The sequence below is a fragment of the Hyperoodon ampullatus genome (assembly GCF_949752795.1).
Source record: "Hyperoodon ampullatus genome assembly, chromosome: 2".
In the NCBI taxonomy this organism is placed as follows: Eukaryota; Metazoa; Chordata; class Mammalia; order Artiodactyla; family Ziphiidae; genus Hyperoodon; species Hyperoodon ampullatus.
Window position 1 is genome coordinate 25,257,300 of NC_136915.1, and position 16,926 is coordinate 25,274,225.

At 53.7% G+C, this 16,926-nt stretch overlaps 1 protein-coding gene across 1 annotated transcript; it reads right to left on the bottom strand.

Annotated features, from left to right (window-relative positions):
* Positions 1–1,630: 1,630 nt before the first annotated feature.
* MATN1 (matrilin 1) lies at positions 1,631–9,400 on the bottom strand (the record flags this gene model as incomplete). The annotated part of the gene is made up of 8 exons (XM_079696496.1): positions 1,631–1,685; positions 2,301–2,376; positions 3,248–3,400; positions 3,966–4,382; positions 4,842–4,967; positions 5,914–6,136; positions 7,245–7,591; positions 9,310–9,400. The coding sequence occupies 8 exons, from the start codon at positions 9,398–9,400 to the stop codon at positions 1,631–1,633; spliced, it is 1,488 nt and encodes a 495-aa protein (XP_079552622.1).
* Between the last annotated feature and the right edge of the window lie 7,526 nt (positions 9,401–16,926).

The following is a 16,926-nucleotide window of genomic DNA, read 5'->3' on the forward strand; positions in this document are numbered from 1 at the left end:
TCATCCAGGGCCTGGCACAGAGAAAGGGCTGGGTGAAAGCTGTGCATGGTTGTGTGACTTTTACGCTGCTCTTATGAGGTTGTGCTGTTCTATCAACTCCCAGGTTGGCTCCTGGGTGTTGCTGGTGGTGTTATTCTAACTCCTTGAACTGCCTCTAAGGAGGATCTTTCAGGAGGGTTTGAGCTTCTTATAAAAGCCTTTTACGTGCTCTCAAGTGGGAATCTAGTTCTTACGCTAAAAATGCTCCATTAAACCAGAATGGGTTCCAAAAATCAGCCAAGCTCCCCCTCTGGGAGGCGTGGGATTGAGACTCCAGAGGGGCCTGGGACAGGGTCAGGGGGATATGGGGGTCAAAGACTTTCTTTGCGCTGTCCCTGAGGCAGAGGCTGCAGCTGTTTGTGTTGGGGGTGGGACCGAGGCTGCTGACGCACCAGGACGCAATGGAGGAGACTCCAAGGGGGTGAGGGGCGGGGCAGACGGCAATGGGCCAGCCCAGGCTCCTCACCAACCCCACCGTGCATGCGCACACACACACACACACACACACACACACACACACACACACACGCGCGCGCGCGCGCGCGCACTCACCCCAGGGGTCCTGGTACAATCCAAACCGTCTCTCTTTTCCTCCAGCTGGGTTGAGGGTGACAGGGCGCCCTGCTCAACTGAAGTCCCTTAAGAAATGGGAGAGTATCTGTCCCATAGGCCACCATCTCCCCACCGCCTGACACAGGGCACGCGCTCTGTGTTTGCTCTCTGCATGAATAAATGAATGAATGAATGGTGGATGGCCCTATCTGGCACCTTTTTCTTTTGATGTCTCACAGTCCTGGCTTCAAGCCCTGTCTCTCCAACTGACTCACTGCCAAGCAAGTCATCTTATCACTCAGGAACTCAGCTTTCCCATCTGTAAAATGGGGACAACTCAAGTCTGTTCTGGGTAAGGTTGCTGGGAGGATGAAATGAGACCTCATCAAGGAATTTGGAACTGAAAAGGCAGAACAAACATGAGCCAGGTTGGGAGCAGTGGCCCTCATCCCTGTTACCACCACTGTTGCCATCCTGCGACCATCCCCATCACCCACCACCCTCACGGCCCTTCTTCCTGCTCCCCAAATAACCACACTGCCACTGGCCCCATTCAGTGCTTAAGTTAAGTCACATTTAATGGTTTTTTGAAGGGGAATAGAGAAATCAGAAAAGAGATTACAGCACTCTCAGTCAAGAAAGGGTGAACTAAAAAATATGGGAATATATTAAGCTTTTGATTAAAAAAATGCAAACGCAGTTCCTCCCACACTCACCCCTGTGTTCTCACTCATGCTCTCAGACACACACCCAGCCCCAGGGGCACACACACACACACACACACACACACACACACTCATACACACACACTCCCAAACATGCACACGCTCCCTGCACACACACTCAAACACGTACTCCCCCCAGGCTCGCAGGGTGGGAGAGGGAGACACTCAGTGCCGCCCCAGGGCCCCACCCTTCCCAAGCCCCCCTCACTGAAATGGCAAAGCTAGACTAAACTCAGGCTCTAAGGGACACACACTGGGCTCTGTGAGCTGCACTGGGGGCAGGGAGATGGAGAGGTCGTAGGGGACAGGTAGCCTTAGACGATTCTGTTCTCCAGGATGGCCAGCCGCTTACTCACAGCTTCCAGTGGACTGGGAGTTAAGGAGATGTGCAGGTTGGCCAGAGCAGGGCAGTGACGGGGTGGCATCTGCACTCAGGGCCCCCCTTCCAGGACTTTCTCTCACTTCCCCCTCATAGTGTGTGTTCCCCCAATGTCAAAACTTATCCATTCACAGCCCTCAGAATGGTGCTTTCCAAAATCAAGCAAGCAGTTACAGTGAGCCCGGAAAGCCCAGCCCTGTCCAGTTGCAGGTTTAGGCCTGCTGGGTCTCCACCTAGTCCTGCCTGAGCCAGGGGAGCTGTAAGGGGTCCAGCCCCATCTGAGTATAGACTGGTGGGTAGTCATGTCACCGAGAGCTTGAGCAATGGAAGTCCGTGGGCACCATGTTTTCCTGAGCGTGTCCAGGACTCTTGTGTGTGTCCAATCTAGAGCTTGGTTCCTGCCTTTGCTATGGCAGGGTCAGTATCAAAGCCGGGGCCAGCATACCTGGCCAGGATCCAGCCCGTCTTCAGCAGGAGGCAGGCAAGGAGGAGCCTGCCCCGATCACACCACAAAAGGGGCACGGCTTTCTCCTCTCCCGACAGGGCCCTGCCCTCCCCCTCCCCCTCCCCCTCCCTGCAGCAGCCTCTGCGAAAGGATATGCTTCCTGGTCAGGGCCTGCAGCAGCCCCTCCACTTTGGTCTGGAATTTCACGATGGACTCGCAGGCACACCGGTCTTCCTCTGGGGTGGACAGAAAGTAGGGAAAGAGAAAGAGGATGGTGAGTGGTTGCCTGCCGGAAAGGCAGATGGTCACTGCCCAAGGCCAGGACTAGGGTGTCTTGGGGGAGTGTGGGGCCTAGGAGATGCGAGAAGGCAGAGAGACACGTGAAATTCTTAAGACAGAGCTCCTAGGAATGATGGAGGGGGCGACCCCTGAATGTCTTCCTGCTCCCTCAAAGCCCTGATAAAGAACTCCAATGTTAGCACGCCCACGCTCGTCAGCTACTCTGCATAGGACACTGTCATCAGGGGCCTCTAGGTCATCTTGGTGACCCCTCACCCCGATTCTTTGGGGTTGAAGTCATTAATCCCATTTTACAAATGAAGAACTTGAGAAGGAAAACAACTTGCCCCGTGGCCAACAGCTAGTTAGTGTCAGAACAAACATGCAAACCCAGGCGTGTCTGGCTCTGGAATCCATACTCTTTACCACTGGGAACCAGCTGGCAAGGTCACCAGGGAGGATCAGGGGAGGAAGCACGGTTCAAATCCTGGCTCCTCCAGTTATTAAGTGGTTCCACCCCTCTGACCTTGGTTTTCCTATCTGTAAAATGGAGATAACAATATTCCTACCAAATAGGATTAAATGATTCATATTTGGAGAGCACTGAGAAGAGTGCCACATGTGTAAGAGCATTCAATATACAGTTGCTGGTTGTTAAAGTCTGACTGGCCAGGCTTCCTCCTGATTCTGCCAACTCATGGTGCCACCCCAGCTCCCATTTTCCCCACCCACATCCTGTCCAGGATGGTTACACACACACACACACACACACCCCCCTCCCAGAGCCCCACTGCTCCTCCCATCAACACAACTTCTGGCCTCACTCACCCACGCAGATCTTCTTCTGCAACTTCTTGCCAATCTGGTTGATGGTCTTGAAGTCAGCCGTGTAGAAATAGTGCTCTGCCACGGGCTCCGAGGCAATTTCCCTCAGCTCATCCTCCACAGCATTGCCCACACCCACAGCAAACATCTTAAAGCCTGCCAAGAGGAACAAGAGGAGTAGCAGTGGCCATGGGGACAGGCAGCCATAGCTGAGCCTCCCAGGGAATCCCCAGGCAATCAACAGCAGACACCTCCTGGTGGCAGATGCTGGAATTGCAGGTATAATAATTGAGGAAATCAACATTTGCTGAGCTTTTACCATATATCAGACTTGTACTGACTGTACTGGGAACTTTGCAATCTCATGTAATCCTCATAACCATCCATCTGGTGGTTATTATTCTCATTTAATAGATGATAAAATTCAGGCTTGTCCCAAAGTGGGGTTGCCTGCCAACAGTTGGTATGTTCTTGGGAACATTCAACTAGAAAAGTTCTAAGCCCCACCTACCAAAGGACCATCAAGCTAGCCACTTACTTTTCTGGGACCTCAGTTTTCTCATTAGTATAAAAAAAAGCTGGACAAACACCAATCCCTCCTCATTCACACTGAATCTGGGTTTAGGGCACTCATCAGAACAGACATAAGATAAACTATAGTTGAGCTGTTCCATGTGTACCCCTGGCCACTGGTGGTGTTCAGGGTCCAGACAGCACCTACCAAGGTCCTTGGCTTTCTTGGCAGCATCATTAATGTAGTCCTGGCTCCGACCATCAGTGAAGACAATGCCCACCTTCTGGGCACCAGGCCTGGCCCCGCTGGACACACTGAAGGAATTGTCGATGAGGTACTTGAGGGCAGCCCCGGTCATGGTGCCCTTCTCCATGTAGGACATGTTTCTCACAGCTGCCTTGATGTCCTTCTTGGTGTGGAAGCGGCCCAGTGGGAACTCCTGGCGCACAGAGCTTGAGTACTGCACCAGCCCCACTTGGGCCAGCTTGTCCGACACATCCAGCGTGTCCACAATCTGGTTGATGAACTTCTTCACCAGCTCAAAGTTCTCTGGCCGCACACTCTTGGATCCATCAATGAGGAAAACCAGGTCAGTAGCCGAACTGCCACCTCCACCGCTGCAGACTGGGGAGGGTAGGAAGGCAAGGGAGTGATGCTTAAGTTCATATTCATCACAGCCACTGGCTGGGCATGCACCACACCCAAAATCTGTACGGAGGATCATCCCATTTGGTCCTCAAAACTTCCTCTGTGGAGCCTAAGTTCCTGGCCCCCATTTTACAGCATTGAAACCCGAAGCTGTAAAAGCTGTTAAATCACACAGCTCAGAAGTAGTGGCACCAAGATGTGAACTCAAGACTATGTAACTCCTCTCACCATATTAAATCTACCACCCACTGTGACAGAAAGAGGGACAGCAGTGAGAAGAGAACTTCTGCTGACGCCAAACTCTAGAAGGCATCTATTGCAGATTGGTCCAGAGGCCAAGTACACAGAGGCTCAGGTGGGCTTCCTGGGGAGGGGCCGAGGCCCGGTCCCCTGCCCACCTCCTTCCCCAGGCCTGCCTGTGTCCGGCCCACTGACCATTGCACGTCTTGCCATCACTGTTCAAGGTGAAGCCCTCGCGGCAGGTGCAGGTGTAGGAGCCCGGGGAGCTGAGGCACACCTGCTCGCAGTCATGGTCGCCTGTGGCGCACAGGTCTGACACCACTGTGGGGACAAGAGGAGACTCAGAATCTCATGGTCACAGGGCCTCGGACATCTCGGCAAGGATGGCCCCTCAACACGCTCAGGGAAACTGAGACCCCCGACTGGATGGGGTCCCAGACCCTCAGCCCAGGGCCAGAATCACTGCAGCAGTGCTGACATCCCCGGAGGTGATATTGCTAATAATAAACTAAAACTTCCCGCTAAAAATGTATAGGCCAAAGAGGCGGGGACTTTAATCCCCTTTGTTCACTCTTGTATTCCAAGTGTCTAGAACAACACATGCAGCAGTGAACACAGCACATAGAAGATGCTCAACAGATATTTGTTAGATACCACGTATTGAGCATTGTACTGTGCATGGAATTCTCACAGTCAGATTCATGCTCTTCCTAGGCCCGCCCCGTGCCAAAGACCCACCTCTCGTCTGCAAAAGACTCTGAATTTTCTCCTGCCCAATGCCCAGGCCCCTCAGACCCTTCCACATCGCAGAAGACTCTGGCACCCCAATGCCCCACACCCCCCACACCCCCACACCCCCTCTACCCCCCGCCCCCCCACACACACACGCTCCCACCCCCCCGACCCCCGTCCAAATAGCACAGGTTTTTTTAGGCCCTCCCCTTACTGGCTTCTGGCCCCTCCTTGGTCCCTGCCAGTATTCTACCACGAAAAGGACTTCCTTTTGGTATCGCCTTTCCCCAACTCCCTTAACCCCAGGCAGGGGCCAGCCCCCAGATCAGGCGGCTCTGAGCCCTGGCCCCGCCCCCGATGTTGGCTCTATCTCAGTCCCTGCCCCGGTATAGGGCACCTCCAGCCCAGGCCCCGCCCCCACGCTGCCGCTCTCAGCCGCGCCCCTTTTCTGGCCCCGCCCAGACACCTGTACCCGCCCCCCCACCTCACTCCCCCAGCACCACTCCCAGCCTGGTCCATCCCCCGCCCCGCGCACAGCAGAAGGCCTCCTGGAACTTCTTGGACAGCTTCTCGATGACGCTGTAGCTCTCCACGTAGTCGACGTGCTCGTCCTGCGGCTCGCTGGCGATCTGCTGCAGCGTGGCCTTGTCCACGCGGCCTACGCCGATGGCGAACAGCTCGATGCCACTGGCCCGGGCCCGCGCAGACACGTCCCGCACGCTGTCCTGGGGCCTCCCGTCCGTCACCACGATGACCACCTGCGATACACACGCGGGGCGTGTGTGAGGACCCGGCCTCCCTCCCCGCGCTGGGTGGGCCGCTTGGCCCGCCAGTAAACCCTCAGGATGGGTGGCATAAGAGGAGGTTGACCCAGAAGGGCGGAGTGGCTAGCCCAGGTCACACAGCTAGCGGCAGCAGGTGGATCTGGCCCCTCACCAACACCAGGGTTTGGGCCTAGGGAAGAGAACTTGGATAGCGGAGGAGGCAACAGGTTTTCTCTGACTGAGAGACGTGGCTGAGCTGTTCTCTCATCATGGCCTCTGGGTGTCTCCTCCCTCGGGCATGACCGCCGGAGGGCAGAGCCTCGTCTCCCCTGTCAAACGAGGGCCTCTTGACAGCCGGGCTAAACCTGCGCTCAACACCGTACAGTTCTACCCTTTGGCCACCAGAGGGAGACAGAGGCTACGGAATGGCAGTTTTTCCTCCGGTCTGGACATTTTCTCTCGTATGCCCTGGGAAGGAGGCTGTTCGCACATTGATGCCTAAGGAATGAAGGAAGATGCTGCCTTTTCTCCCTCCATTCCCCAAGATACTACCTGCCCTTTCCTAAGAGGAAAACACTCTTCCCCTCCCACAAGGCTCCTGTGCGCTGTACCCCAGAAAGGGCAACAGGAGGGGACCCTGGTGCTGAGCCTGGCCCTCATCACCCCCTGCCTGAGCCTGCCCTGAAGTTGGGTCCTCACAGCTCTGCTGGAGTCTGAGACTCGGCATCCAGCCCCCTTAGCTGCTTTTCTCCTTCTGACCCGGGTCTGCTTCTGATTCCTGAGTCCCCACCCCTGGCCCAGATGCCCAATCCCTTGGGTTGGGTCTTGGTGATCTGACAGGCCTGGGTTAGAAATGCAGCTCCATGAGTCACAGCTCACCTTCCTGAGCCCCTGTTCTTTCATCTGGATAAAGGGGGTGTGGTGAGGCCCCCATGAGACGATTCATGGTAAGAAGTCCGGAAGGGGCAGCGTTATTTTTAATATCATTACTCCGGGGCCCCTGGGGAGCAGCCTTGCACAATCTCTTCCCCTCCAGAGGCCTAGGCTCCTGGCATTGAAAACCTTCACTGTCACCTGCTGCCACGTTCCCGTGAGTCCCCACCTTGCTGATGTCCGGCGAGCTGGGGCGACCGCCCTCAGCATCGCTTAAGGCCTTGGTGATGGCAAACTGGATGGCCAGGCCCGTCATGGTGCCCGTGGACAGCGGCTGGATGCGGCGCACGGCCTGCAGCAGCATGGCCTTGGAACCGTGGGCCCGCAGCGGGAACTCCTGCTTCACGGAGCTGGCGTAGTTGACCACGCCCACGCGGGTGGCATTGGGCCCCACGTCCAGTGACTCGATGACCTGGGACAGGAACACCTTCACCTTCTCAAACTCCACTGGCCGCACGCTGCGTGAGCTGTCGACGACGAACACCAGGTCTATGGGCCGGGTCCGGCAGAGGTGCCCTGGGAGGCGGCAAAGGTCAGGAGGATGGACCAGAGACACTCAAGACAAAGGGGCGGAGCACCAGCAGCTACTTAGGTCTGGACCTGAGGCCTCAGGCAGAGTAGACCAGACGTGAACCAGGCTGGCTGGGTCCTATCATCAGCCTGGGGACACTGGAGCAAGCAACTTGCCAGAGGTTGCTCAGCCCATGGGAAAGACAGGCTCAAATGGCACCCTCACCTCTCTGAGCCTCAGTTTCCTTTCTGTACAATGAGCAGGTGGTCCCTTCCTTACAGGATCCTTTGAGGACAAGCAAAAAGGCACGTAGGGTGCCAGCACAGGGCTGGGCACGCAGGGTGTTCAGGGGTCAGCAAAGGAGAAGACAGCCTTCATGTCTCAGGTTTCAGCCCAGAGTGGCTACCGCCAACAAGGGGCAGCTCTTTCCCCTGGCTGGGCAGGAGGTCCCTGAGGGTGGGCCCTCAGGTGGGCACAGCCTTGAAGGCCAACGCAGCACCTGTCAACATGGCCTCTTTCATCTGAGCATTAAAGCAAATCAGCAAAGTGGACCCAGTTTGTGTCGATCTGCCAGCTGGTGTCCAAGAGCAGGAAAAAAGGCCGGAGTTCCTGGTGGCCACCTTGGCAGCCTGACCAAGTGGGCCCCCAAGACACACCCCCAAGGAGCGATGTCTTCCCAGACAGCCTGGGAGGCAGCACCATGTGCTGGGTGGTACACAGAGCCCGAGTGAGGTAGACAGGGGTCCGAAGCCCAGCCCAGCCACTCTGTGGTCCTGGGCAGATCATTGCACCTTTGAAGCTTCACTTTTCTCATCTGTCTGGAGGGAAGAATAGGCCTAATGCCTGATGTTATCACTGGCCTGGACCTGCAGCCTGGTGGGACTTAGTACAAAGGCCAGCCCCCTCCATCCCACACTGAGTCTGAGCCACTCCCAAACAGGGATGCAGGAAGAAGAATCAGGAAAGGCAAGGTGTGCGGGACTGTCCCAGCCCCCAGACACAGTTCCCTAGGCCCGGGCATCAGAGGTCCTCAAGCGACCTCAGAAATCACCTTGCAGCTGGCTCCCCAGTCTCCACTAGCTGAGGCTACAAATGGGTAAACTGAGGCCCAGAGAGGGTGAGGGAACTGGCAGTGGATCAGGAGCCCAGAGGCTGAGGCTTTGTCGCTCTGTGGTCTTAGATGGGTCCTCTCCTCTCTGGCTTCTTTTTCCCCATCTGTACAGGAGGAGTTGGGCATTCTAGGATTCTGTGTCCAAGGCTGAAATTCAGAGGGGTACAGCTCATGGGGAGGCCAATCAGGAATCTGCTGGAAGGGCTAGTGGAAGGGGGAACCCCTTCTTGGCCACCCCCCCACATCTGCACTCATTGGAGAGCCGTGAGCTCAGCCCTGGGCCTGGTGCAGCCCCAGATGTCAGCAGGCTCTCTGGGTAGCGTCTGCCCTCGGTGACCCAGAAGACCGAGGGCCCTGCAGTTTGCGTGGTCCCTGAGGAAAGCCTGGGAGCTGCAAAGCCCAGAGAGAGGCTCAGAGAACCCCACTCATGTCCCTGGAAAGAACAGACAGGGTCACCCTGCCCTAGCCCTTGTGACTGTCACCATCTCTGTCTGCTCCTGGGTCAGCCTGCAAGCCACCCCTGCCTCCCTTCCCCTGTCCCCATCCTGGATCCCACTTAGCCTCTGTCTGTCTCGGTGCCCGGAGTCCCCCACCTCACATGGGCCCCCTCACCTCTGGACAGGGGCGCAAGGCCAGGTACGCGTGGGACCTGCAGCAGCAGCAGGCCGCAGAGCACGAGGCAGGGGCCACAGAGTACCCTCATGGTTCTGGCAGCGCAGGCAGTATCGGCACAGTGGTGGGGACCAGTGGGGGCCAGGTCTTATCAAGCTCGCTGCCTGCCCAGACGGCCCCCCACTGACGTGGGGCGGCCCCCTTCGGGGGGGCGGGGCCGGGCTGAATGGAGGTGTGTGTGCCAGGGAGGGAAGGAGCCGCCCGGCCTCGGCTCCGGAGGCCCCTCTGACCACAAGGGCTCCTTTGCCTGCAGGAGCTGCAGCTGGAATCCAGGAAATCTCAGGTGGGTGGAGGGTGGCTCCTCCAGGGCCCAGAGCCTGTGCTGGCCCGAAGTTGCCACTCCAAGCCCAGGGAGACCTGAGTCCAACGGCCTCGCTCCCCAGCACTGCCCGCGCCCTCATCCCGCAGCCACGCTTTTCTCGCCCCTACTGTTCCAATCCCAGTGTCCCCGTCGGCCGCTGCCTCTCCACACACGCGCTGCTCTCCAGCCGCGCCTGGATTCTGAGCTCTCCTCAAGCCTTTGTATACACAGGACCATCTACCCATAATGCCCTTTCCTCCCGATCACTCTCTGCCTAACCATCTTGCGAGGTCCTATGGGGCGAACACGTACCCGAGCCCCTAGTACGCAAGGGGCAGTAGGGAAGATGGTTGAAAGCTCAGACTTAGGAGCCAGGTGACCTGGGTTGGCTTTGTACTGCCTGTGTGACTGTAGGCAGGTTACTTCACCTCTCTGTGCCTCAGATTCCTCATCTGGAAACTGGGTTCATATAAGTCTGCTCTTCCAATCAACGCTGGAGGGGTTGATTGGAAGAGCAGACTTATATGAACCATCTCACTGAATTCTCTTGACAACACTGTGAGGCAACTGCTATTATTACTGCCACTTCCCAGGTGAGGAACTGAAAAACAGTTTTGAAGTAACTTGTCTAAAGTGCAGCTCAGTGTCGGTGCCAGGAAAGGGCCCCAAAGCGGTATTCTCAGCCACCCTGCTTGCACGGGCAAAGCTTAGTGGAGGGGCCTTCTCCATGCCCACCTCTCCCCTAGCTCCCCTGGGGTTAGGACCCCCTCCCTGTGCTTCTGTGCCTTGACCATTTCATCCATGAGTGGGTAAGTGTCTGATTGATTCAGCTCTGTGTCTGGGACTAGCCCAGGGTCTGCACAGAGGAGGCAAAAATAGGGCTTGTAAGTAAAGGAGTATAATCAGGAAGGGTCCCCACCATTGCATCTGGGTCCAGTAGTTGATGGGATAGAGCAGAGAGAGCATGGGCTTGGCCATCTGAGAGAACCACGTTCAAATTCACTTCTGCTGCTCACCAGCTGGGTGACCTGGAGCTGGTGACTTAGCCTCTCTGAGCCTCAGCTTGTTGCCATACAAGATAATAAGGGAATGGTAGCTCTTGGCTTGCCTGCCTCACTGGAACCATGTGAGGAGCCGATGAGAGGACGGAAGTGGAGATTGGGGACTGAAAGATTATCTTTTGGGGGGTATAATCGCTAATACTTAAGGCCTGTGACTTCACTCTTTATAAATTATACCTCAATAAAAGGAAGGGTACAGTTGCTTTTTAAAAAGTGATTGCCGGGCACAGCTGATCCAACAAATATTGTCACAATCTTCAGCGGTGATGATGATAACAATCCCTTCCACGTGTGACACGGCACAGTCACTCGCTCTATCACTCTGTCTCCTTTGTTCCCCCAACAAACCGGTGAGGTCAGCAGATCCAACTATATTAGCCCATTTGTCAGATGAGGAAACTGAGGCCCAGAGGGGTTCATGACTTGCCTGAAGCCACCCAGCCTGTTTAGGGGCAGAGCCAAGCTTAGAAATCAGGTCTCATTCCCCTTTGCCCCTATTTAGAGAACAAGGAAGTTAAAAGCATTTCCCTCTGACTTTTCCCATTTTCGTTTCATTTTTTCACAATTCACGCCCTCCCCAGTTCCAAAAATCAGTTGACATGACATGACATCTCTTCTCTGCAACTTGAAAGCCTAATTCTCTTCTCCAGAGATGCCTCAGGGTGTGGTCACTGTGACCCTTATCACTTCCCCAAATTGTGTTATGAATGTGGTGTCTGGCCCCCACCCCCACCCTTGCCCCAGAGGATGTCAGCTCCCTCCCAGCAGGGGGCTTGTCTGTCTCATCACCAGTAAACCCCCCAGACCCAGCTTGGTGCCTATCACAGGGTATCTGGTGAGCAAATGAAGAAATGAATTAAAAGAAGGAAGTAATGATGAACTGGGTCCATTTCCATGTTAACCATCAAAGGTCAGGCTGGGGTAGGTAGGTGATGGTGACCAATGAAGAGAGAGGCACAGTGCCCGCCCCCCACTCCCCTGCTTGAAGGTGGACGAGCAGAACGTGAGCTGGAGTCTCCTAGCCCACCACCCCTCTCCCCAGTGGACAGAGCTGTGTCTGGAGCTCAGGGTACAAAGCCCTCTTGGCCGGGGCAGCAGCTGGGCCCATGGGGCAGCAGCTGGGCCCATGAAACAGCTCTTTCAGCTCTGTCTCTGAATGGCAGGTCTATGGGCTCCTCAGAGGAACAGAAGCGCCTTTTCTGTGTCACTTCGCTCATTAACAGAGCCACAGAAACATGCTACAGGTAAGTTTTCAGGAACAGAGATGGGTTCCCCACAAAGGGGCAGCTTTAACATTCCATAGTGGGAGTGGGGGCTTGGTGGGGAGGAGACCTGGAAGTTGAGTATATACATTGAGGAAAGAAAATAAATATTTGTGTTTTTAAAATGTGGAACATTTTACCCCAGGAATCAAAATCAGGAACAGTGTGTCCGGTATTAGCCAAGGAGAAAAACCGCGTTGAGGGGCCTTCATCAAGGCTGCTCCCGAGACAGACAGGCAGCCGTGAAGGGCTCCCCCTGTTCCCTCTCCTTGTTTTCACACACCTCGGGTTTCCAGAAACTTAAAGACTTTAGTGTTTTATCCAAGAGAGAGCGTTTGTGATCCATTGAGAGGCCCCTGGGCACAGTGTGGGTCAGGAGAAAGCACACAGGACTCCCCCTCCTATGCCCCAAGCTCAGTTCATTTCCTGAAGAGCAAACCTGGGTATCTCTCGATGCAGCACAGTCCAGGGCTGCCTGTCCCCTCATCTTTCCAAACCATCATCACCGTTTGCTGGATCCACATATACCTTTACTATTTTTTTAATTAATCTTTCTAACATTAAACCAACTCACTTTTGGACAAAAATTTCTCCTCTTTCTTATTTGAAACAACAGCCATGAAATCACTGGTTTGATGTACCGATTACATACTTATTCCAATATGCCTTCGAATAAATTGAAAACTAATTAAATTTAACTTTTTCTTCCACATATCACCGAAATTATCTTGCTTTCTGTCAGTGGTGCTCATGCCAGACACTGAGGAATCCTATGAAGTGAAAAAGTTTTGGAATCAGACAGAGCTGGGTTTGAGCCCTTGTTCCGTCACCTGCCAGCTGTGTTGACATCAGGTGAATCCCCTCACTATTGTGCTCTTCAGTTCTATGTCTATAAAGTGGGGATCTCAATGCCCATGTCAGAGGATGGTGGAGGACGAAAGGTATGGAGTGCCGCATCCATGCTTACTGCTTTCACAATGCCTTCTTGTATTAATCAGCAGAGAATAGGCCAAGTTACAGCAACAAGCAAGCCCTCGGATCACAATGGCTCGACACAAGGGTCTGTTTCTCTCCCGTGACACAGCCCAGCGCTAGACAGGCCCTCGCCAAAGCTGCCTCTACCTTGGTAGCCCATCATTTCCACATATTTTGTCTCCAGACACACGGACAAGAGAGAGAAAAAAGGAGCACACATCACATCACCCGACTCCACCTGGGGATGGAATGACTCCAGGGGTGGGATGTGGGTGTTTAGGGAGCAGGACTTGCTCTAACACGCTTCCCAAGGAAAAACAGTTTCTGTTGGCCTTATATCACCTCCAGATGAAAATTCAAATTTAGCTGGACATTTAAGGTCCTTCAAAATCTGTTTCTTGACACCTTTTCCAGGCCATTGCCAGTCTCTCTCCCTCCCCCCACCATCCCCCTCTCTCCTCTGGCACAGAATGAGTCACTCCCTCCTCAGTCTTCTCTCACTGCACATTTTCATTGGCTTTTATCCCTTCTCTGCCTCACTTCCCCTCCCACTGTACTTCCTGGGACCACCTCCCAAATAAACAATCTGTACCCAAGTCCACGTCTCAGGATCTGCTTTGGGGAGAACTTAAGCTAAGTGAAGGTAAAGCTTTGGGGTCCAAGATGAGGATGCCTTTGGGGCCGTCCTGGGGGTCGGGAAGAACAGGACCCCAACAGGTGGGGAAGGGGAGGACCAGGAAGGGAGGTACCCCTACAGGACCCCCAAGGGCAGCTAGGATCTGCAGGGCACTAAGCAGAATCCTCACTCAAATGCATCTGCAAGTCACTCTCTGTTTTATACTTCCTTCAGTTACCCGCAAACAGTCGATAGTTTGGTTAAGGTGGTTCAAAAGAAAATGCAGATTCCCAGGATCCTTCCCAGACCCAGTGAATCTGTATTTCTAAGGTGCTTCTGATATAACTAAACCACCAATCTCACCCAACCTCCCATATGAAACATAAAGTCTCTCTCTGGAAAGCTATTGTCCAGCCTATGGTTTCGGCCCCTTGGACAGGGAGCTTGGTGTTCCCCAAAGTATTTTCCATCCGGCTCTGAGAGCGAGCCAGTCTCCCGGTATACCATGCTCAGCGACCTGAAGATCATGGCCACACCCCCACTAAGTTGATTCTTCCCTAATGAAAACGTCCTCACATCCTACAACCATCCTTTACAACACATGGATTTCAGCCCATTACCAGTGTGGTGCCAGCTCCCAGTGGCATTTCAATTTGTCTCTCCCCCTCCTAAAAATGTGAGCTCTGAATTTAATATAATGCTCTGGCTCACGGAACAGAATATATTTTCTCTCCCAATTTCTAAGGTACCTAACTTCCCTTTGTGTTGCCTGAAATCCCTGCTGTTGTCCCCTCAGCCTCAAAACAGAGCCTCTGGAGACTTGAGAAGACCACTTGAGGTTGTGTAAACAATGGTTGGCTTACCTGTTTCATCTTTCAAAACTCTGGATCTACACTGACCAAGACTTCAGACGTGCAGGATTGTCGGTGCTGCCGTCACTTAGACGTTGAAGGACGAAAAATAAAACTTCCTCCAAATCGGGAAGGGGCGCTACATTCTTTTTCCATTGCTACGTAACAAATGACCACAAACTTAGTAGCTTAAACACAGCACAAATATAGCCCCTCATGGTTCCTGAAGGTCAGAAGTCTAGGTTCTCTGCTCAGTGCCTCGCAAGGCTGAAATCAAGCTGTAATCGAGGCTGGGCCTTGTTCTTTTCTGGAGCTGAGGGTCCTCTTTCAAGCTCACACGGTGGTTGGAAGAATTCATTTCCTTGCGGTTGTCAGACTGAACTCCCTCCCCACCTCCGCTCGCAGGCTGTTACCCAGGGACCACTCAGCAGCCAGGGGCCACCCGACAGTCCTTGTCATGTGCTCTCCCCCAAGACCTCTCACGCGTCACATCTCTCCCATGCCAAACCTCCTCTTTCTGAAGAGCCCAGTCCCTTTTAAGGGATCAACTGATCAGGTCAGTTTCACCCAGAATAATCTCCCTTCCTCAAAGTCAACTTACCAGCTAACATAACCCAATCCCAGGAGTGACTGTCCCATCAGAGTCCCAGGCTCTGACTACACTCGAGGGGAGAGAACTAGACAAGGTCATAGGTCATTGGAGGCTTCTTAGAATTCTGCCCACCCGGTGGTATATATGGGCATAGAACAAGGGGAGGGAGGGAAGAGGACAGGGGATTGACAAGGAAATACAACATTTTTATAATACAAGTGAATCTACAAGACAGAAACAGACTCACAATCATAGAAAACAAACTTATAAGAAAGCATAAGAAAACAAACTTATGACCAAAGAGGAAAGGGAGGGGGCGGGGGGAGGGATTAGGAGTATGAGATTAAAAGATACACATGACTATATATAAAATAGATAAACAACAACGATTTACCGTGTAACACAGGGAATATTAACACAGTATTGTAAATCAACTCTACTTCAAAAAAAAATCTGATTCAAAAATGGACAGAGGAAGTAAATACACATTTTTTCTAAGAAGACATCCAAATGGCCCACAGATACATGAAAAGATGCTCAACATCACTATCAGAGAAATGCAAATCAAACCACAAGACATCTCCTCACACTTGTTAAAAGGGCCATCATTAAAAAGACAAGGTAGGGCTTCCCTGGTGGCGCAGTGGTTGAGAGTCCACCTGCCAATGCAGGGGACAAGGGTTCGTGCCCCGGTCCGGGAAGATCCCACATGCCACGGAGCGGCTGGGCCCATGAGCCATGGCCACTGAGCCTGCGCGTCCGGAGCCTGTGCTCCGCAGCGGGAGAGGCCACAACAGTGAGAGCCCCGCGTACCACATAAAAAAAAAAAAAAAGAAAGAAAAAAGACAAGGTAAAGCAAGCATCGGTGAGAACATGGAAAAAAGGGAATCCTTGTTCCCTGTTTGCCTGTTGGGGGAAATGTAAATCGTTTCAGCCACTATGTAAAACAGGATGACGGTTCCTCAAAAAATTAAAAATCGATTTGGAACTTTATGCTACAACAAGGCCACTTCTAGACATATATCTAAAAAGATAAAAACTGGATCTCGGGGCTTCCCTCGTGGCGCAGTGGTTGAGAGTCCGCCTGCCGATGCAGGGGACACAGGTTCGTGCCCTGGTCCGGGAAGATCCCACATGCCACGGAGCGGCTAGGCCCATGAGCCATGGCCGCTGAGCCTACGCGTCCGGAGCCTGTGCTCCGCAACGGGAGAGGCCACAACAGTGAGAGGCCCACGTACCGCAAAAAAAAAAAAAAAAAAAAAAAAAACTAGATCTCAAAAAGAAAGAAAGAAATACAGCATTTTTCAGCTCAGGAAAAGTTGCTTCAGGGTCAGTGTGGGGAGGACTAGGCGCTAATTACACCAAAACTACGCCTGGTGCTTACTGATTCTGCAGGTCCTTCCCCCTGCGGTGCCTTCAGCGATGGACGGTGCTGGGACAGCACCCTGTGGAGTCTGACCACTTGAGAGAAAGGTCTGGCCCTGTTCTCACTCGCAGAGTGACCATGGGCCACCGAGGGATGTTACAGTGTCAAGGCTGTTCCACCCACAGCCCCCATAAGGACGCCCAAAGCCAGGAACATCAAGATCTTTCCTTCCCACACTCCCCCTACGACAACTGCCGTCACCTCTCATGGCAGAGGAGCTGGGAAGGTGCACGGTGATGTCCCTGGCAGGTCCCTGTTCCTTCCACTGTCCCCCCTGAAGCCCCTTAGAACACCTTGGCTTTTCCCCAAACCCTCTGACAGGAACTCAGCTCCACCTATGTGTAAAATTTCAGCAACTTGGCCCTGGCAAGGTCAAGGCTGAAAGAACTGTGGTGTTGTAAGCTGTGAGTTATCAGAGGGGAGACTCCCAGGCTGGAGTCACCCTCTGACCTGTGGTCGCGTCTCCAGGCCTT